Source organism: Sus scrofa, chromosome 2 (assembly GCF_054392235.1).
Source record: "Sus scrofa isolate SSC_HxYL_T2T_F1_AM1 chromosome 2, Sscrofa_HxYL_maternal_Yorkshire_Landrace_v2.0, whole genome shotgun sequence".
Classification (NCBI taxonomy): domain Eukaryota; kingdom Metazoa; phylum Chordata; class Mammalia; order Artiodactyla; family Suidae; genus Sus; species Sus scrofa.
Window position 1 is genome coordinate 15,364,405 of NC_139384.1, and position 21,609 is coordinate 15,386,013.

At 36.6% G+C, this 21,609-nt stretch overlaps 3 protein-coding genes and 1 pseudogene across 4 annotated transcripts in view; 2 read left to right on the forward strand and 2 right to left on the reverse strand.

Annotated features, from left to right (window-relative positions):
• Positions 1-21,609, reverse strand: part of LOC146405189 (olfactory receptor 1165-like) — a 458,625-nt gene that overhangs the window by 129,384 nt on the left and 307,632 nt on the right. The window lies entirely within an intron of this gene.
• Positions 269-3,431, reverse strand: LOC100519014 (olfactory receptor 4P4-like). The gene is made up of 2 exons (XM_003124187.3): positions 2,527-3,431; positions 269-299 (listed from the first exon to the last, which is right to left on the reverse strand). The coding sequence occupies exons 1-2, from the start codon at positions 3,429-3,431 to the stop codon at positions 269-271; spliced, it is 936 nt and encodes a 311-aa protein (XP_003124235.3).
• LOC146405200 (olfactory receptor 4C13-like) overlaps positions 15,085-21,609 on the forward strand; it is a 68,307-nt gene continuing 61,782 nt past the window's right edge. Inside the window, exons 1-2 of one of the 2 annotated variants that reach the window (XM_085010068.1) lie at positions 15,085-15,192; positions 21,276-21,377. The gene's annotated coding sequence lies outside the window, so the exon portion shown is untranslated. The remainder of the gene's footprint in view (positions 15,193-21,275; positions 21,378-21,609) is intronic. The other variant, XM_085010070.1, reaches the window with a different exon arrangement.
• LOC100519541 (olfactory receptor 4C13-like) lies at positions 16,350-17,279 on the forward strand (annotated as a pseudogene).

Genomic DNA, 21,609 nt, shown 5'->3' on the forward strand with positions numbered 1-21,609 from the left:
AAATCTCTGATGAACAAGGAGAACACTGGATTTTATTCCAAGGTAAAGAGCATTCCATACAAATTTTTAGAGTATGGATATGATCAGTAATGCGCTTTAGAAAGACATATCTTGTGTTCTTTAAATCCAGGTGGTCACACCCGGAACTGGTTGGATCCTTTAAAGTGCAGATTGGAATCTGATTCACAGTAACCTGCTTTTTTGGCTCATAAAATGTCAGAAGGTATTTAGTCCAACTTCTCAAGAAAAACATACTTTTTATAACGTCTCAAAAATAAATGTCCTGGGGACCCATGATAAAAGGCGCAATAAATATCACTTTATTTACTTTAATTATAAATGTGCCATATATATATTTAATTATAAATGTGCCATATAATATATTTTGCGTTTTTCTTCCAGGTTTATTGAGATATAATTAACAAATAGCACTGTATAATTTTAAGGTATACACATAATAATTTGACTTGCAGACATCATGAAACGATTACTGCATTAAGTTTAGTGATCATCTATTATTTCACATAGATATGAAAGAAAAGTAAAAGAAAAAAATTCTTGTGGTGAAAACTCATGATTTCCTCTCTTAAAACCTTTCATATATAACATGCAGCAGTGTTAATTATACTAATCATGTTATACAATACATCCCTAGTGTTATTTTATATCTGAAAATTTGTACCTTTGGCTACCCCACCCAGTTCCTCCTTTCGTCAACCCCCACCTCTGGTAACCTGAATCCCATTTGTTTTTCTATGAGTTTGACTGTTTGTGTGTCTGTTTTCATTTTTTTAATGATTTTTATTTTTTCCATTATAGTTGGTTTACAGTGTTCTGTCAGTTTTCTGTATCTCCCTCATTATTTTTCTCCTCTTTTTTATACCCCCATATAAATTATATTTATAAAGGTTGTAATATTTGCTTTATACTTACAGAGTTAAAAAGTGTTTGTATATTTCAATTTTCCTTTTCATATAATTCCATTATGCACTATCTTTTCTCTTATGGCATTTACTGTTTGGTAAGAGATAATTTTTTTTTTTTGCATCCTACTTGAGATGCACCCAAAAAATTGTTATCAAAAACGTTTTCAGGTTTCTCTAAGAAATATTCCTCAGTTGTCTCTTTTCATGATAGTCATAAAGACAATTTGTTATTGGCGCTCATTTCCAAGATTTGTGTCATAGTGCTTTTTGATTGTAGTTTGATATTTATTTTTTGCTGATGTTTTTCTCATGTAACATGTAAGGTTCTGAATCTCATAACTAGTGATTTCCTACTAATTTTTTGCACTTTATGATTATGTTCCTTTATTGATTTGAAAAAATTCTGACCACTGGGCTGATCAGTGAGTGTGTTTTCAACATTCTGAGTAACTAACCTCACTCCATCTTTTTATTTTTCTCTCAATGGGAAGGCAAGAGAATTACCACCAAGGAATCTCTTTAAATAAAATTCTATTATACAAACTTCTTATTGTGTAATTTATTTCTAAATACCACTTGAGGTCAGTTACGTGAAGATCCTATCATAAATTAAACTCAGTATTAAAACTGTGGATTTGCTCCTTTGTTATACAGAATATTGCATCAGATGAAACATCATATAGACTTGCCACTAAAACCGATTTTTGTTTTGTTTTGTTTTGAGACCCGCACCTAAAACTTCCATCATACATAAATTCCTGGGCTAGGGTTGAATCTGAGCTGTAGCTGCCAACCTACGGCACAGCCACAGCAAGTTAGGGTCCAAGCCACATCTGAAACCTATACCATGACTCACGGAAATGCTGGATCTTTAACCCACTGAGCGAGGCCAGGGATCAAACCCACATCCTCATAGATACTAGTCAGGTTTGTTTACACTGAGCCACAAAGGGAACTCCTAAAACTGATCTTTTTTTTTTTTTTTGGCCTTTTCTAGGCCACTCCCACGGCATATGGAGGTTCCCAGGCTAGGGGTCTAATTGCAGCTGTAGCTGCCGCCCTATGCCAGAGCCACAGCAACGCGGGATCCCAGTCGAGTCTGCAACCTACACCACAGCTCACAACAATGCCGAATCCTTAACCCACAGAGCAAGGCCAGGAATACACCATAGCTCACAGCAATGCCAGATCCTTAACCCATTGAGCAAGGCCAGGAATTGAACCCGCAACCTCATGGTTCCTAGTCAGATTCATTAACCACTGCACCACGACGGGAACTCCTAAAACTGATTTTTTAAGAAATTATTAACATTTTCACTTTTGCATCAAATTTTTTGCTTATTTATCATTGCTTCAATTTGTAGCCAGATGCATTTATGCATGTAAACCTCCTCACACCATCTTAAAACCCCAAAAACTTAACTAAATGTCAAGTCTGTTTTCTGTGTGGTTGAATAAGTGTCATTTACTAGGTCCTTTTTTCTGTCATTCATAAAATGACAACAATGGCCAATTAATCTGTGAGATAGATGTTAGCTCTTTACTTCCACATTTAGGTGCCTCCAGACTTCTTTTGATAAAAATGTTTACCTATGATGTTTGACACCAGACTTTTCTCATGGCGTTTTTCATCTCTGAATTTCTTAGCGTATAGATTAAAGGATTAAACATAGGAGCAATGATGGTATAAAACATTGCAAACACTTTGTCCTCAGGGAAAGGGGTGGGAGGTCGAAGATAGGCAAAGATCGAAGGTCCAAAAAATAAAACTATCACAGTGATGTGAGCGCCACAGGTGGAGAGGGCTTTGCGCCTTCCTTCAGCTGAGTGATGTCTTAAAGTGAATAGTATAACGACATAAGAAAAAAATAAAACCACAAATGTCGTTAAGGTCACCATTCCCGAATTGACAAGCATAATGACACCAGTGATGTAGGTATCGGTACAGGCAACTTTCAGCAAAGGAAAGATGTCACAAAAATAGTGATCAATTTCATTAGGACCACAGAAAGGCAACTGGATTATCATAGAAAATTGAGGAAAAGAGTGAACGGCTCCACCAGCCCAAGCAGCTAAGACTAGGAAATTGCATCTTGTCCGGCTCATGATACTCATGTAGTGGAGAGGTTTACAGATGGCAACATAGCGATCAAAGGCCATGACTATAAGAATTAAGACTTCAATCATCCCAAAGAAATGCATGGAAAAGACCTGTAACATGCAATTACCATAGGAAATGGTTTTTCTTTCCACAAGCAGGTCACCAATTAATTTGGGTGTAACGCTAGAGGTATAGCAGATGTCCATGGAAGATAAGTGGCTGAGGAAATAGTACATAGGTTGCTGAAAAAGAGGACTGCATTTAATAGAAATAAGAATCAGAAAGTTTCCTATCAACAGGCCAATATAACAGAATGAGAAAAGCACAAAGCAAAATGTTTGTATGTTCTGGTCAGAAGAAAGTCCCACAAGAATGAATTCTGAGACATTGCTCTGGCTTTCCATATAATTCATATTGTCATCTATTATAAACAGAGGTCTTAAATATCTGAAAAGAAAAATCATGAATCTGCATTTAAAACTAGCATCATAATAATTTTACATTTATGAAAAACAACATCCATTCGTAGTAACACTAGTTATCTCTTAGGTTTAAGCTTGATTTTTTTCTCTTATTTTACAAATTTATTGTGAAATAATGTCATCATGGGAAAAATGAGGTTAATTTTCAACATTACCATAGGATATTTAAATGATAGAGAAAATATTTTATTATTGTTAATTATTTAGGTAATGACAAAATTTAATTTATATAATTTTTTAAATATATACATTTTTAAATATATAAGCTTTCTCCATTGGGTCAACTGCACTTCTTCCAGGATGATATGGACAGGTTTTCTGTTTTATTTGGGACTGTATCCTCAAGAATGCAAATTTATTGAAATTATATCAACTTGAATTACTTAATTTGCTTAAAAAAGATCACCCTTGCCATGTGAACAAACAATATAAATTGGATGTTTGAAATGAATAGTTTCGGGAACACTGAAAGTAAAGAAGGTTGAAACTGTGCAGCAAAATATAAATTTCAATTGAGTGAATTTGTGAAAAACAATCAACAAATTCATTCATTTCTTCTAATTACAGAAAAACCTTGTATGTAGAATCAATCAAAATTTCTGATGGCAAATGACAAATTAAAGATAATTTGCCTGATCATATTTGAATAATTCATATTTCATAACTTTTTCAAGAATTGTTATGAGTTTTATATGCAATAAATATAATAAAATTCAATTAAAAAGTTAATACAGATAAAGCTCAAAAGGACCTGTTTGTTGCAATAATGGAAGGAAAACTTAAAATTTTCATCTATGTACAATCTTGAGATATTATTTATACAGAGGTAAAGAGCATATAAAATATAGAGAGTGCTCTCCAGGAGCTATTTTATACGGTGTTGAGGGGTTACCTGATACCCTGTGGAGATATAAATCCTACAGTACACTTTCAATCAGAGTGTGGTCAGATGTGGGCACCCTATCTGGGGCACCTAAGAGGACTTTATAAAATACAGACTGCTTTTGTAGCAAAGTTACTTGGAAGCCATCATGCACATTGACTTACAAATTCACTGTAAATAGGTAAATTAGTACAGCAGCTGAAAATGCTCAATGCTATTGGAAACCAATTTTATTTTATTTTTATTTTTCATCTCTTTTTTCTTTTTATAGCTGCACCTGCAGCATATGGAAGTTCCTGGGCTAAGGGTTGAATCAGAGCTGCAGCTGTGGTCTATAACACAGGCAAGGCAACACCAGATCCGAGCTGCATCTGCAACCTATGGCACAAAATGTAGCAATGCTGGATTCTTTATTTTATTTTTTATTTTATATTTTATTTTATTTTATTGTCTTTTTTAGGGCCACATCCACGGCATATGGAGCTTTCCAGGCTAGGGGTGCAATCAGAGGTATAGTCGCTGACCTATGCCACACCTGCAGTAACACCAAATCCGAGCCACATCTGCCATCTACACCACAGTTCACAGCAATGCCAGATCCTTAACCCACTGAGTGAGGTCAGGGATCAAACCTGCATCCTCATGGACACTATGCCAGGTTCTTAACCTGCTGAGCTACAATTCCAAATTCTATTTCAAATTAATATTCAACTTTAATTTTAGGAAAAAGAAAAAAACCTCAAATTTTTCCTAAGTCAAATGTTGTTATAACACATCTTAACCTCTATTTTTTTTTTTTTTAAGGAAAGATAACTATCAGGCTCACAGTGTTCAACAGTTCACAGCATCTCAATAGAGTTTAGTAAATTTTGTTTCATTGATCAATTTCCTCCTTGCCTTATTATAGCCAATGACAATTCCTTGTTTAGGAGAGAGCATACTGTTTACGCCAGTGATAGATTCATTTAGCTACAACAAATTGATGTAAAAATAACTATTAGATATGTTAGTAAACAACTTAAACTGAGTGTCCCTTGATATATCCGTACCATCAATTTTCAGTAAAAGAGACGCAGAGCAAGATAATCAAAGTAATTTGTTGGCATAAGAAAGTAAAGTATTGTTAAAACCAGAGGGCAGATATTTTGATTTCCACTCAATTTGTGGCTATTTCCCATGTTTGAAAGCAAAGGAAGATGAGGTGTCATGGAGGGTAACAGTGAGAGAGAGTCTTCTGAGTCCTAATCTCAACAGAAAAAAAATATGCAAGGTGACAGACTACCAGATCACCTAATGTGTCTTTATGAATAATTACAGGGATATATCTTACAATTAATATAATATGACAAGAAATAATTTACAAAACTCCAGTCTCATGAAGAGTTCCAAACCATACATTTTATTTCACTTTTTGTATTTTTTGAAGGAACAGTTTCTGAAATTGCCAGGCACAGATTTATGACTAAGTCCAATGAAGAAAGGAAGAAAACTTTTAAAATGTTACACATACGTTTATGAGGATAATCAGGAAAATTTTTAATTTTGACAATATGTTAGTGAAAAAAAATAAAATTAGGAGTTCCCACTGTGGCTCAGCAGAAACGAATCTGACTAGCATCCATGAGGACGGAGGTTCAATCCTTTTCCTCGCTCAGTGGGTTAAGGATCTGGCACTGCCCTGAGCTGTGGTGTAGGTCACAGACACAGCTTGGATGTGATGTGGCTGTGGCTGTGGTGTACACCAGTGGCTACAGTTCTGACTCGACCCCTACCTAGCCTGGGAACCTCCATATGCTGCAGGTGTGGCCCTTAGCAAAGACAAAATAAAATAAAATAAAATAAAATTACTCTAAGAGACTGGTTGTCTTAGGGTATTTCTTAGTGTTAATCACTAAATTGATGTTTTTAAAGTATTAAAAGTAATACTATAAAAATATAGTTAAGTTATTACTTTTATTTCTTTGGTAGTATTGCACAAAAATCCTGCATTCTTTTTAGACTATGCTAGCAAAATAATAAGAGAAATTGCTCTTATAGTTAAAGTAGGATTTCTAGCATATGTTCAATTTTCTTACAGGTGCATCAGAACATGGCCTGCTATAAACTTACCTTAATTGAATCAGATGGATCTAGTCCATTTTAGGATGGCAAGGCTTTTGAAAGTTAGAAAATTACTCATCATTCGATATGTGCAAGCATATTCTTTGATAAGGACATGAAGGAAAATATAAAAGCATCAAAATAGGGTTCAATACAATTAGGTACAATACAAAATAGGGTTCAAAACTGCAACTTGAAGATGTTATAACTTAACCTCATCTGTTTTTTTCTGAAACTGGAATTCTGCCTGTGCATAATGTACAACTAAAACTAAAGTTATTTAAGAATGTTAGAGTAATCAAATCATCCTATGGTGCATGAGAAAATACAGTCTTAAGAATTAAGCTAAAGAGAATAAATTTAAATGGTGTATAATTACACTAAAGCACAGTTGGTAAAATATTCTTCAGAAAAGTGTCATGGTTAACACACTAATTCACAGCCCATCAGATACAAGGGGCTGTAAGATTAATTTTAGGTTCAGTTAGGAAGAATTTCCTCCTAAGATGCTCACTTTGTTCATTCTTCCCAGTATTAAATCCGAAATAAAAAGGAGTGATTTATAAACCAATTATCCAAAGGCAGGTAGGACACTCATCTAAAATTATTCTGAAAATCAACATGTCTTCGAAATTTTTAAATGTTTGCATGGGGAGTGGGACATAAGAACCAGTGGATCTTCCAATTCAGTAAATACATACATACATATATACATGCATACATACATACATACATACATAAATATTTTGATTTTCTCACAAAAGCAAACATACATTTTCAGCCCTGGGAGTCACTTATTTTACACTGATGCCTAAAAGAAATTTAGTTCAGAAGAGAGTATGACCTATATACAACACAAGAATTAATAAGCCTTTGAATAGTCTAATAAATTACATTCCCAGAAGCATTTCTAAACAGAGCTTCACCGAAAGCCTCTTCGCTGTTGTCCATGGTAATGTCCCTGAGGTCGTGGGCACTGCCTGACAACAGCCTTCTCCCCATCCTTGCGTTAGCCTGGCTTAGTCACCGCTTCTCTGGAGACCCCACAGGGCTCTCTAGTCAGACAGATAGTTCAGGAAATGCCTGCCCTGCGCTCAACTTGCTTTCTGAAGGAAAAGAGGGGAAATCACGCAGCATGGAATAGTATAAGTTAGATCTGGAGAAAAAATGAGACGAGGAAAGATAAAGAACCAAAGCAGGTGGCTAAAGTTCAAATATGAGTCTTTATGCAGAGCAACCTTCATGGGGAGATTACATCCTTCTACGTAATAAAATCAGTGACCTGCAATCACAGGACAGGAACCAGGTTAATTTTTGGCAGGAACTAACTTTCGCAGAATTGATGGTCCAGGAATGGAAGCAGCAGAAAAAAGGAAAGAATAGAGAGTCTTTTTTTTTTTTTTAAGTTTTATTTTTCATGTTATCATTATTTTTTTTTTTGTCTTTTTGGTTTTTTAGGGCCACACCCACAGCACTTGGTTGAATCAGAGCTGTAGTTGCTGGCCTAAACCACGGCACAGCAACGCAGGATCCGAGCCATGTCTATGACCTACACCACAGCTCATGGCAACACCGGATCCTTAATCCACCGAGTAAGGCCAGGGATCGAACCCGAAACCTCATAGTTCCTAGTCGGATTCGTTTCCTCTGCGCCACTGTGGGAACTCTGCCAGTCTGTTTTTTATACAAATTTCAAAGAAGAAACTACTTATGACCTAAAATATCAGGGGAAATAAGCACTAACTGAACAGTATAACTTTTATTCTTTTACCATTTTTTAATAGTTATTTCCCCAATACAATTTTTTTCCTACTGTACAGCATGGTGACCCAATTACACATACATGTACACATTCTATTTTCTCACATTATCATGCTCCATCATAAGTGACTAGACATAGTTCCCAGTGCTACACAGCAGGATCTCACTGCTATTCCATTCCAAAGGCAATACTTTGCATCTATTAACTCCAAGCTCCCTCCACCTTGGCAACCACAAGACTATTCTCCAAGTCCATGATTTTCTTTTCTGTGGAAAAGTTCATTTGTGCCTTATATTAGATTCTAGATATAAGTAATATCATATAGTATTTGTCTTTCTCTTTCTGACTTACTTCATTCAGTAAGAGAGTCTCTACTTCCATGCATGTTGCTGCAAATGACATTATTCTGGATTTTTTATGGCTGATAGTATTCCATTGTGTATATATACCATGTCTTCCTAATCCAATCATCTGTGGATGGACATTTGGGCGGTTTCCATGCCTTGACTGTTGTGAACAGAGCTGCAACGAACATGTGGGTGTATGTGTCTTTTGTTTTTATCCATGCCACTTCCTTTCTGCAGGTCATATACATTCAGCCCCAAATGTTCAGCCTGAAGTTCAGGTAACCAATCCCTTCTTTCATACTCAAATCCACATACTCAAATACATAAGACTTAAGAAAATCAATGTTTAGAATGTTTATCATTCTAAAACACATTTTCACAACACTTTATTCAGATTAATTCATGCTTCAGGTTTATTATATAATTTCATCTCACCATAACAAACAGAATTACCTCTATTGTGCTAAGAACTTGAGCCTCTAGAAGTTAACATGACTAGCACACAGAGTTGTTAAACAGCACAAACAAAGGTTGTGTGCCTTCTGTGAGTGAAAGAAATAGGTTTTGGCCATTTAGTAATTACTTCTAGGCTTTGACAGTTCAGTAAACTTTCGAAAATGAGATACTAGAACTTCGGAATGAAGGGGCATCGCAACCCAGTGTTCTACTGGTTGATGGTTTCAACATCATTTAGCCCAATGTTGATCAAGCCTCACTCGAGCTCACTTGTGTCAATACAGAGAAGGACATAGGTGGTCACCTCTCTACCCATCACAGATACACACCTATCAAAGGTTACTCCTTAGAAATACATTCAAGTGCCTCATTTACAAGCCTTATTCCTGAGTTTGGCACAAGTCATCTGAAATTGTTCTGCTGAGAGTTGGTTTTGTTCTATACCTCTCTTTGTTTCTAGAATTCCCTGCTAATTCTTCTTATTTCATGGATTATATGAATTTATTTATAAGATTTGCCTCTAATCTTTCCTTTAGGCCACCTCCACGATACTAAGGTTCTTCGAGCCTAATGATTCAAATAACATGACTATGCAATTTAAGTGTTCATTAGCAGGTGTATTATTTATTAATAAAATATAGGTAGACAGGCATTTAAATTTCCAGTAAATTCTTATAGTAATAGACAAAATTTCTTTTTTTGTTTTGTCTTTTTAGGGCCGCACCCATGGCATAAGGAGGTTCCCAGGCTAGGGGCAAATCAGTGCTGCAGCTGCTGGCCTACACCACAGCCACAGCAATGCCAGATCCAAGCACCATGTGCGACCTACACCACAGCTCACAGCAATGCTGGATCCCTGACCCACTGAATGAGGCCAGGCATCAAACCCACATCCTCACGGATCCTAGTCGGGTTTGTTAACTGCTGAACCATGATGGGAACTCCTGGAATACTTCTTTAATAAAATTTAGTAATGATTACTTTTAAAGTTGCCAATAAATTCATATATAAATAGATGGTATATCTTAATATTAATATTAATATTAATATTCAGCTCTGTGAACAAATATAAGATTAATCAGTTCTGGATTATTATGAGAGATTCAAGAAAACCATTAAACAACAGTCTGGCAGGACACCAAAATCACCATCTAACCACCAATATGGTCATTTGCTAACTCTGTCTTTTTACAAGGCAAAGACAAGGAATTGGCTACTCTAATTAAAAGATACACTTTTGGCTGGCCCTTGTTATGGACAAAGGCCCTCATCACAGTGGTCTGTCCACTTTCCAAAACTATCTCAAAGGAGAGAAATAGATCCATAAAAATGATAAAACTTCAATTGTGTCAATTACGTCATCAAGATCAGTCCAATCTGTGACTGATAAAGGAAGCTGGCATTTGTTTTACTGTAAAAAAAAGAAAAAAAATGAGGTCATTATGTTATCAGATAAGGACTTGTAGAAAAATGAAAAAAAAAAAATCTTTGCACTGGATTTCATACCAGAAGATCAAGCTAAACAAGAATAGTGAAGGCTCTAGGGGAATACTGGTATCCTCCCCACTACCCTGGGAGAAGTAGAAATGAAAATACAGGAGAAATAATTAAACCCCCAATATACAGGAGACACATTTTCTGTCTTAAACTGTAACAAAATCAAAGTCTCTCTCCCTCAGAGTAATACCTCACTGCAAATGGTAGGCACTTCTAATGGAGTAGGCCCAGGGAGTTGAAGAAGTCCCGTTAAGGGACCACAGATAGAGAGGGAAACCTAGGGGACATTGGGAGATCACTGTGAAGGTAATAAATTGCTCAAGAAAGCCTTCTGAACAAGGTGGGCTTGCTTGACTAGTGGAGATTTGCCTCCCTGGGGTGGGGGATGGGATGAGGCCTGTGTTCAGATTCAGACCAAGGGCAGGAGTTTGAGGACCGCCCTTCTGCTGATTTGAGTACACACCTTACCAGATAACAAGGAGAAGCTCCTACTCCCAGAAAGGAAGAGCCTGTCTTTTCTGACCCCAGCTCCCCTTGGATGATAAAACTGGAGCCCACCAGATCCTTGGGACAGAGCTTCCTTTCCTGTCCCCTTGCACCTCTCATAAGTATCTTAATAAATCTATTTCTTGCCTGTCACTTTGTCTCTCACGGAGGTGTAAAGAACCTGAGCCTCAGTAAGTCCAGACATGAGGTGAGTGATTCTAATGTAAAACGTGGATTCAAGTCCCAATCTGGGTCTTGGCTGGGTTTGAGTCCCGGCACGTGGGTTCAAGTCCCGGGCTGTGTTCTGGCTCAGTTCAGGCTGTTAGTGCTATCAGCTTCATTCTTTAGGCTTTACAAAATGACAATCAAATAACCACTGCCTTTCCATTTCAGACTCCCAGTCAATTTCCTGACATATTGTTACAGTCTCAAGGAAGAGCACCAGAAAAAAAAAAACACCTGCACCAAGAAAGACAGAAGATTGAACTCCAACAAAGAGCTGTGGAAAGGCCCAATGGGAAGCCTATCCTTCCATTGAGAGCTCATAGTCTTTTTTACAATATGTTTATGGGTTAACTCAATGAATCCCATAGATGGTGCTATTATGAGTAAACCATATGGTAGAAAGCCTTCTTTTACAATAGCTTGGAAGTTCTAGTCAAGATGCACCACTTGCCCAAAATATAATCTGGGTAAACACAGTTCTTGTGCAAACTTTCCAACACCCACAGGTCCATTTGAGATTTTGCAGGTTGATTTTATACAAATACCTCCCTCTCGAAGTTATCAATATGTTTTTGTTATAATTTGTATGTTTTCACATTGGGTTGAGACATTCCCATGCTGAAATTCCACATTGAAATCAGTAGGGAGATTGATGTAAGAAAGAGCAATTCTCATTGGAGGAGTCCCCACAGAACTACATGGTGATAGCAGAATTCATTTTACTGGAGATGTTCTTTGTTTAATTTGTAAGATTTGGATTATTGTGCAGCATTTTCAATTGTACTTATCACCAAGGTCTTCTGGGTTAGTAGAAAGAGCAAATAGAAAAAGCAAAACTCAGTTGGCTAAAATTATGGGTGCTTATTTTTTACCCTAGTCTAAGGCCCTTTCACTGGTCCTCCTCAACCTCTGACCCTCTTAGCAAACATCGTTTGTCTCACTTTGAAATTATCATGGGGAGACTAATGAGACTGGATGAAGGATTAAATGAACCTATCCTATTAAAGGAGGATACACTACATTATTGCAAGCGTTTAACTGAATTCTTAATAGGGCATTTTAGCTTGTTTCTCATGCTTATCACAGTTATTTATCTTTAAATGAAGACCAGTGCCCTATGACTTAATACCAGGAGACTAGGCATACTGGAAAAGGCCACACTTAAATGACCTTTAAACTTCAGTGGAAGGGTTCTCATCAGGTTCGTTAACTAGCTCATGTGCAGCAATACTGAAGGGAATTGACCCACCTAAAAAGGGCCTCTGCACTGGATGGGGTTATACATAAAACTGCTCACCTCAAATTCTCCATAAAATGATGCTCTAAGAGGAAAAAAAAAAAAACACCCAACAGAATGAGGAGATGACATCAGAAGTAGACACTTATCCCAAAATGCCAAGCCTGACCTATGTAATTATTTATAACATTTTCTTGAATGCTTGGAATTTGCTCAATGGACCAAAAGATCTGTATTTCACTTGTATAATGATTTGGCAGGTTTTTTTTTTTTAATTTTTGAATCTTCAGTAGGATGGAAAGGTGTAATTTCCCATATCTAAGCCTTGACAGAATTCACAGAAATTGCATGGCCCTTGATATTCCCTACAGCCTCTCAAAGGAGCATCTGTGCTACAGTTCAAACCAAATACTGTTTTCATTCTAGAGAAATCCTACAATACAAAGCATTTACTAACCCCTACAAAAAACTAGATTACCAACTTAGGTGATACACTTCCTAGTCTTGTTGATTTGGGGGGAGTTGGTTTGGCTCTGGAAGTTCATAGTTTAAATCTCTACTCATGACTTTATTAATGTCACAAGAAGTATTACTTGAATACTATTCTGTAAGATTATTGCCTACTGCATCACTCAATGTGTAAGCAGGACTCCAAAAAAATGAATAATAGCTAAATATCTTGAGGCTGTTGATCACAGAAACTACACAGAATCATTATCATAATGTAAGTAAATATAAGAAGCAAGCAGGAAAAATATTTCCTATGTCATAACAGACCAATGTGATAAGAAATTCAGAGAATTTTAGGTTATTAACAGAGCCTGATCCACTGCCTTACACTCTACACAAAAACAAATGCAAAATAAGTTAGATAACTCGATGTTAAACCTCCATCTATAAAAATTTCAAAGTAAAAATTTTTAAACATTATGTAGATCAATAATTATTACATATGACCCAGGAAGCATGAACCATAAGAAGGTTAAAAAATTTAAAACATGTCAAGCTATCTTGTTCATCAGCTATCATCCCTTTACAAAAATAAAAATGAAATCCACATATGAAGAAAAAAGGTGCATACCACAAATACATGTTTATATCACATACATAAATTCATGTATAATACTTTAAATGTAAATATATTTGATTACATATACAAAATATATATGTCAAAGTATTTATGACTAGAACATATAAAGATCACGTATTAAAGAGAAAAAAGAAACCCTAAATGCTTTTTTTAAATACTTTCGTTTTTTTTTACAGCCACACCTATGGCATATGGAAGCACCCAGGCTGAAGGTCAAATGAGAGCTTCACCCGCCATCCTACTCCACAGTGCAAAATTCCTGGATTCAAGCTGCATCTGAGACCTAAACCAGAGCTTACTTATATAGCAATTCCAGAACATTAACCCACTGAGCAAGGCCAATGATTGAACTTGCATCCTCAGGGACACTATGTTGGATTCTTAACCCACTGAACTAGAATTATTTTAAAATTTTACACAGAACATGAAAAGAACCACCCCAAAAATATGCCTATAATAATACTTTTTTAAAATGTTCAATGCCATTTATCATCAAGGAAAGCAAGCTAAAACCTTAATAATTTGTCACTGCCTATCTCCTAGAATGACTAAAAGTAAAGGGATACAAAGTGACCAGAATGTAGAACTTTGAATGCACTTCTTGTTTTTAGATATCATTCCACATGTTTAATGTTCCCTAATGTTCCATACTGACCATCACCACAGTACCAGAGATAAAATTGAAAACATTTTAGAATTTCTTCCACAGGCCTAAGGTGAATGTGAAAAACAGGTTCTGAATGTGAGTACTTCTACTTCATTGTCATTAGTTTTACACCCTCACTGCTCTACACCTCAAGCAATGAACACTAGGTTTCCAGGAAAAGGTTGCCATATTGATAAGAAGACAGAATTCTCTCTCTGCCATGAGGGCACAGGTTAACCACATCCGAGATCCTCACACTGGAACTATGCCCTCCTTGCTGTGCACATGACATTCAAGTTTCTCAGATCCCCAGATTCACACAGAGAAAGGGGACTCACAGGGTTTGTTTCCAAGGGCAGGGAATACAATTCCCCACAGAAGAATATGGGCTCTTCCAACCTGCCTCTCCAGAATACCTGCTTCTAAGACAAAGCCTTTCCATCAAAGAAGATAATTAATTCCTGGGAGAGAATACAGCAGCTCTAACAAAAAGGTCCTTGACCTTTCTGTGGATACCTCTTAAACATTCATGCATTGCATGGAAAAAGGACTTTTTGTTCTTCTTGTTTACACATCCAGAGCAGGATGCATCAAGGATGGAATGACTCATTTCGATGTGCTTCTACCACACGTTCTGCCTCCTGATTATTGGACCGGAGACATCCATCAAAGCTGATTGCTCCATAGTGTTCACAATGAATGCATTCTAAATTCAACTCCCAAGCTTTCTGGGGAAACCATTTGAGGCTTTAGGTGAGAAAGAAATATTGAGACTATTACAATGACTTACTTTTGTATTGTTGATGTGATAATGAATTATCTCAAGAATCCCTTTCCCCTTGTGTCAGGTCTTTCATCTTGAAAGGTACTTATCCCAAAAGGAGGTCATTGTGAAGATGGGTTAGTTTTGAACCCTCTCAAATATCATTAATATCACCCAAGATCAGAAGTCAAGTGTGTCACTAGTGTTGATGCTTATTGAAGACTGTTACTTTACATATGTAATAACCATGATTTTTCAATATTTTTTGCATAGAGGAATAGTGCATTTCACCTTCCCCCATTCTTCAAGGGAAAGTAGGTAAGTATCATCAATGTACTCTACAATGTGAAAACCTGAATTGAAGAAATTCATTTGTAGGATTCAGCTTTCTACATGAGATTTCATTCTTTCTGCAAGAGACACATTTGAAACAACCAAGCCTAATCATTAGAATGTAAACAAAATTTAAACACACTTCACTCCCAAAAGCATATAAATGTGAATATTGTGATATAAATCATACACTATTTAGTGCAATGGAAGATCTTTTCCTGAGATCCACCGGTCTGCATAATATGACTTTCCTGCAGCTTCCACCAAAGTAAAATTGGAGATGATTCCTCCACAGTTTACTGTATGATTAAATGTTTTTCTGTATTGTTGCTGAATATGTCCATTCTTCCAACTCCAAATACATAGAGGCATAAAGATAAGTGAAGGTTCTTTGTCTACAGCATGTAGTGCATATGTTCATATATGTTTCCTCAATCAATACGCATAATAACCTGAGTGGACATTATGATTCTCACTTAATATTAGAGAAACAAAAGTTGTAAAGTGCAGGAAATGTATCCCATATATTGGATTGAAGGAACATGGTTTACCACTTTTCTTGTAGCAGATGATATATCCTGTAACTTTTCCATCACATTCCCACTACCAATGTCTTGTTACATAGAAAATGTAAAGTAAATTATCTGCCTTCTGTCCCCTTTCTGAGGCTCAGCCCACCTCATCCAAGTCAGACAAAACCCTTTACTAGACTTGTACACAAGATGCCCTCATTCTCAAATCCCTCTTCCCCCAACACTCATATTCTAATATTCTTACTATATTTTCACAGTGAAACCATTCTTCTCATTTGCTCATACACTCACAAACAACATGTAAAAGATCACAACAAAAATTTTATTTCAAGGAAAATCTTATAAGAATTTAGAATCCAGTAGGATACAGGCATTTGATATTTATTAGATGAAGAGGCTTAATAAACTCAAGGGTGAGATTTAAAAAATAAACATTTTTTTTTTCATTTTTAGGTAAGGTGGTTGACAATAACATGAGCTACATGGAGACTAGGAACAATGTAACGGAGTTCATTCTGCTGGGACTCACTCAGAATCCACACATGCAGAAAGTCATATTTGTGGTGTTTTTGGTCATCTTCGCTGTCTCTCTGGGAGGAAATGTGCTCACCATAGTCACCATCACTACCAGCCCATTAATCAGGTGCCCCATGTACTATTTCCTGGCTCATCTCTCTTTCACTGATGCTTGCTTCTCCTGTGTGGATACTCTTAAAATGCTTGTAGACTCACTCCATGAAAAGAAAACAAGCACTTTCCATGGATGCATGATGCAAATCTTTGGGGAACATTTCTTTGGAGGGGCTGATATCATCCTGCTGACCGTGATGGCCTATGACCGCTATGTGGCCATCTGCAAGCCCTTGTACTATGCAACCATCATGAACTGGCAGCTATGTGGCCTGCTGGTGGGAGTGTCATGGGCAGGAGGCTTTCTCCATGGATTCATTCAGATCCTCTTCATCTTCAGATTGCCCTTCTGTGGCCCTAATGTCATAGATCACTTTATGTGTGATCTCATTCCTCTGCTTAAACTAGCCTGCACTGATACCCACACCCTAGGGCTCTTTGTTGCTGCCAACAGTGGACTACTCTGTCTGCTAAGCTTCCTACTTTTGTTTGGCTCCTATGGGGTCATCCTTAAAACCCTAAGCACCCAAAGCTTGGAGGCCAGAACCAAAGCCCTCTCTACCTGTGTCTCCCACATCACAGCAGTTGTCATCTTCTTTGTGCCCTGCATATTTGAGTATGTGTGACCAGCAGTTACTTTACCTGTTGATAAGGCAGTCGCTGTATTCTACATTATGATAACTCCCATGGTAAATCCCTTAATCTATACCTTGAGAAATGCACAGCTGAAAAATGCCATTAGGAAACTGTTTAGTAGGAAAGCCATTTCAAGTGAAATATAAATGTGCCTAGAGCCCAAATGTGAGTGAACAAGAGGCAAGGATTATAAGGAGATTTTTGTTGATCTCAGCAAATAAGACTTATGAGATAAAGAAAATCAGTAGAAAGCATAGATTCTGCCAGAAGGGGAAATAAAATGGGTGTAAGAAAATGGGGGGGGGGGAATAATAAACTAGCCCAGGACTATTCTCTAAACATTTGGAAAATTCTTTCAAACTGGGGAAGTCTATGATTAAATTCAAAAGTGTGTATGGATTCAAATATTTCATTTTAATAAAACAACAGAAAGGCAAAAATATATATATACTGGTGTTTAAGAAGAATCTCTGTAATAATTCGAAGAGTTAGGTAGGCACTACTGTTATTACCATTAATAGATGAGGGAACAAAGAAAAATGTGTAAGTGCCAAAAGAGAAATATTGAAGAGCAAGTAACTGCATTATAACTGATCGCTCAAGACTATGATATTAAATACTCTGATACAGTGTCACGAAATGATGACAAAAAGGTAACATGATTAGAATAGTCAGCATTCATAAAGATGTACTGAGGGACTGTGCTGGACCATATACATATGTAATAAACAAAGTAACTTTTTACATGCATATCATCATAGGAAGAAATAATTTTCCTTTATATTCTTAATATACATAATATGTTTCACTATATATTCCTATCTGTTAGCACATATACTGTTATATATTGGTTGATTACATAAAACTAAATTCTAATCATTTTATTAGTCAATCTACCCATGTTTAAATATCATGGTTGATGGTTAGGTATTTTTTTATAACATTGTGTTATGTAACTCCTTTAGGAATATAAAAGACATGGCCCATTTAATCTCTAAAGCATGAGGAATGAATATTACATCACACTTCCAAATTTCCTTATATCAATCAGAATCATTTTGTATTTTCCATGTGATCATCATATATTGATAATCCATCAGAAAGAAGGATGATACAAATGAAATATTTTATTTGACAGGAATTTCATGTTATTAAATTTATTAATGTAATATTTCATCATGAATTTCAATGTATTAAACAATCATATTGGAGTTCCCACTGTGGCACAGTAAGCAAAGAATCTGACTGCTGTGGCTCAGGGTCACTGTGGAGGCACAGGCTCGATCCCCACTTCAGTGGATTAAAGGACCAGGCATTGCCACAGCTGCAGTGGAGGTAATAGCTGTGGCTGGGATTCAATCCCTTGTCCAAGAATTTCCATATGCCACAAGTACACTCGTTAAAAAAAAATAAAAAACAAAAACCAGTTATAGTTGGAAACACGTGCCCACTTGAAAACAAGAGTTTGAAAAGTAGAATAAATTGTGGTTTTTAATAATTACCAGATGAATAAATATAAGGTGGAGAAATTTCATAAAAATTATAGGGAAAAAAGAAGTAGTACTTGAGCCTAGGAAATTCTACTTTTAATCTGGGATTTAATTTATATCCCTTCATGAACCAAAATTTGTTTTTCTTACTAAACTAGGAAGAAGAAAAAAAATGAACCCAAGTGTGTCATTCTATGAAGAAATAGTTAACCTTGATATTCTCCTTGCTCCTAGCAAGACTTCATTACACCATGAATGTGTCCTGTTTTTGCTATATTTCTCTGTTAATCAGTTGGTTTTTTGGTAACATTACATCATGAAAAGCCCTTTTTGACACATGTAGCTTCATGTATGCAAAGTCTGCAATTTCAGAATACATATATTCTACTCATTGCTTCCATCCTTCATTAATTAAACAACACGTATTTTGAGTCCAAGGATTCTAGCAGGCACATTGACACTTGCTGGGGCTTCAGTACTAAATAAAGAAAAAAAACCTGAGTGATGCTTTCACAGAGAGACCCCAACAAGGGAGCAGAAATGACATCACACTGTTACAACCTGTAAGATAATGAAGCACAGTGTGTCATAAAAGTCTGTTGGGAAGACACACAACACAGACATGGTGGGTCAGAAAAACTGTTCAGGATGAAAAGACATCAAAATGGGATGCAATGGATAATATACAATCCAAAGAATGAATAGGGATCAGGGAGAGTAACAGTGTTGCTGTGAGATGGAATATATATCAAAGGTCAGCAGGGGAGTACAAGAATGCAGAAATCATAATATATTAAATATTCCTGTGCTTGTCAAATCAACCATTTATTCAAAAATTTTTTCCTGAATGTCCACTGTGTGCCAGGGAACGTCCTGGACACTTAGCTCATAAAAGGAAAAGAGTACATTATGAAGTTAGACAGATACGGACAGAGAAGTTCATAAGGGTCTCATAATGGTTTGAAGGCTTAATGCTAAGGACTATAGGGAAAATTTCCAGCGTACATAGTTTTAAACTAGAAAATGATGAAGTTAGCTTTGAGTTTTAGAATGATGATTCTGGCTTCTGTATGGAAACTAAATTGAAGGAAGTATTGAAAGGCAGCAGGAAGGGAGCTAGGAGGTTACTGTAATGATTTTGGTGTAAAAGGATGCAGGCTTGAGCTTTGCCAGTGATGATGCAGAATGGGGTGGACACGGCTGTTTCTGGTCAGATCTCATTCACTGGGCCCCACTGCACCCAGGAATTGCTGCTGTGTGTCTGGGCTGCTGACACCCCACAGCCCCATTCTTTTTGGACATCTGTGGCATATGGAAGTTCCCAGGCTAAAGGTCAAATCAGAGCTTCAGCTGCCAGCCCATGCCACAACAATCCTGGATACAAGCGACATTCAAGACCTATGTTACAGCTTACTTATAGCAACTCCGGATAATTAACCCACTGAGCAAGGCCAACCATTGAACGTGCATCCTCATGGACACTATGTCGTGTTCTTAAAACACTGACCTAGAAGGGGAAATAAGTTCTTATTTTTAAATTTTAAAGAACATGAAAAGACACTCCCTTCCACCAAGTATACCTAAAACAATACTTGAAGAAAAAAAATGCTCAACATTATCAGTCAACAGGAAAGCAAACTAAAACCTCAACATTTTATCACTGCATATCTCATAGAATGAATAAAAGTGAAATAATACAAAGGGATGAGAATGTAGAGCTTTATTTGGGTTTGAACTTTGAATGAGTGTCTTGTGTTTAGATATCATTCCACATGTTTATGGTTTTTTAATGTCCCATACTGACCATGACAAGAGTAACAGCATTAAATCATTGAGGATATTTTAGAATTTCTGTTTTCTTCCACAGACCTCTGGTAAATGGGAAAAATGAGATATGAATTTGAGTACTTTTAAATCACTGTCATTAATTTTATGCCCTCTCTGAACTGGTAGCTAATCAATGAACACTAGCTTTCCAGGAAAAGGTTGCCATATTGATAAGAAGACAGAATTCTCTCTCTGCCATGAGGGCACAGGTTAACCACATCCGAGATCCTTACACTGGAACTATGCCATCCTTGCTACGCACATGACATTCAAGTTTCTCAGATCCCCAGATTCACACAGAGAAAGGGGTCTCACAGGTTTTGTTTCCAAGGGCAGGGAATACAATTCCCCACAGAAGAATATGGGCTCTTCCAACCTGCCTCTCCAGAATACCTGCTTCTAAGACAAAGCCTTTCCATCAAAGAAGATAATTAATTCCTGGGAGAGAATACAGCAGCTCTAACAAAAAGGTCCTTGACCTTTCTGTGGATACCTCTTAAACATTCATGCATTGCATGGAAAAAAGACTTTTTGTTCTTCTTGTTTACACATCCAGAGCAGGATGCATCAAGGATGGAATGACTCATTTCGATGTGCTTCTACCACACATTCTGCCTCCTATTTATAGGACCAGAGCCATGCATCAAAGTTCATTTCTCCATAGTGTTCACAATGAATGCATTCTAAATTCAACTCCCAAGGTTTCTGGGGAAACCATTTGAGGCTTTAGGTGAGAAAGAAATATTGAGACTATTACAATGACTCACTTTTCTACTGTTAATGTGATAATGAATTATCTGAAGAATCTCTTTCCTCTTGTGTCAGGTCTTTCATCTTGAAAGGTACTTATCCCAAAAGGAGGTCGTTGTGAAGATGGATTAGTTTTCAACCCTCTCAAATATCATTAATATCACCCAAGACCAGAAGGTAAGTATGTCACTACTTCTGTTGCTCATCAAAGATTGTTAATTTACATATATAATAAACATGATTTTTAAACATTTTTTTGCATAGAGGAAGATTCCATTTCACCTTCCTCCATACTTCAAGACAAAGTTGATAAGTATCATTAATCTAATCTACAATATAAAATACCTGAGTTGAAGAAATTCATTTGTAGGATGCAGCTTTCTACACCAGATAGCATTCCTTCTTTGAG

What these genes read in the sequence shown, in the direction of transcription:
- LOC100519014 (XM_003124187.3), bottom strand. Translation starts at nt 3,431, where the DNA reads ATGGAAAGCCAGAGCAATGTCTCAGAATTCATTCTTGTGGGACTTTCT. An exon ending in ATGAGAAAAGTCTGGTGTCA is followed by an intron (nt 300 to 2,526) that starts AACATCATAGGT and finishes TATTGCGCCTTT; the next exon opens with TATCATGGGTCCCCAGGACA.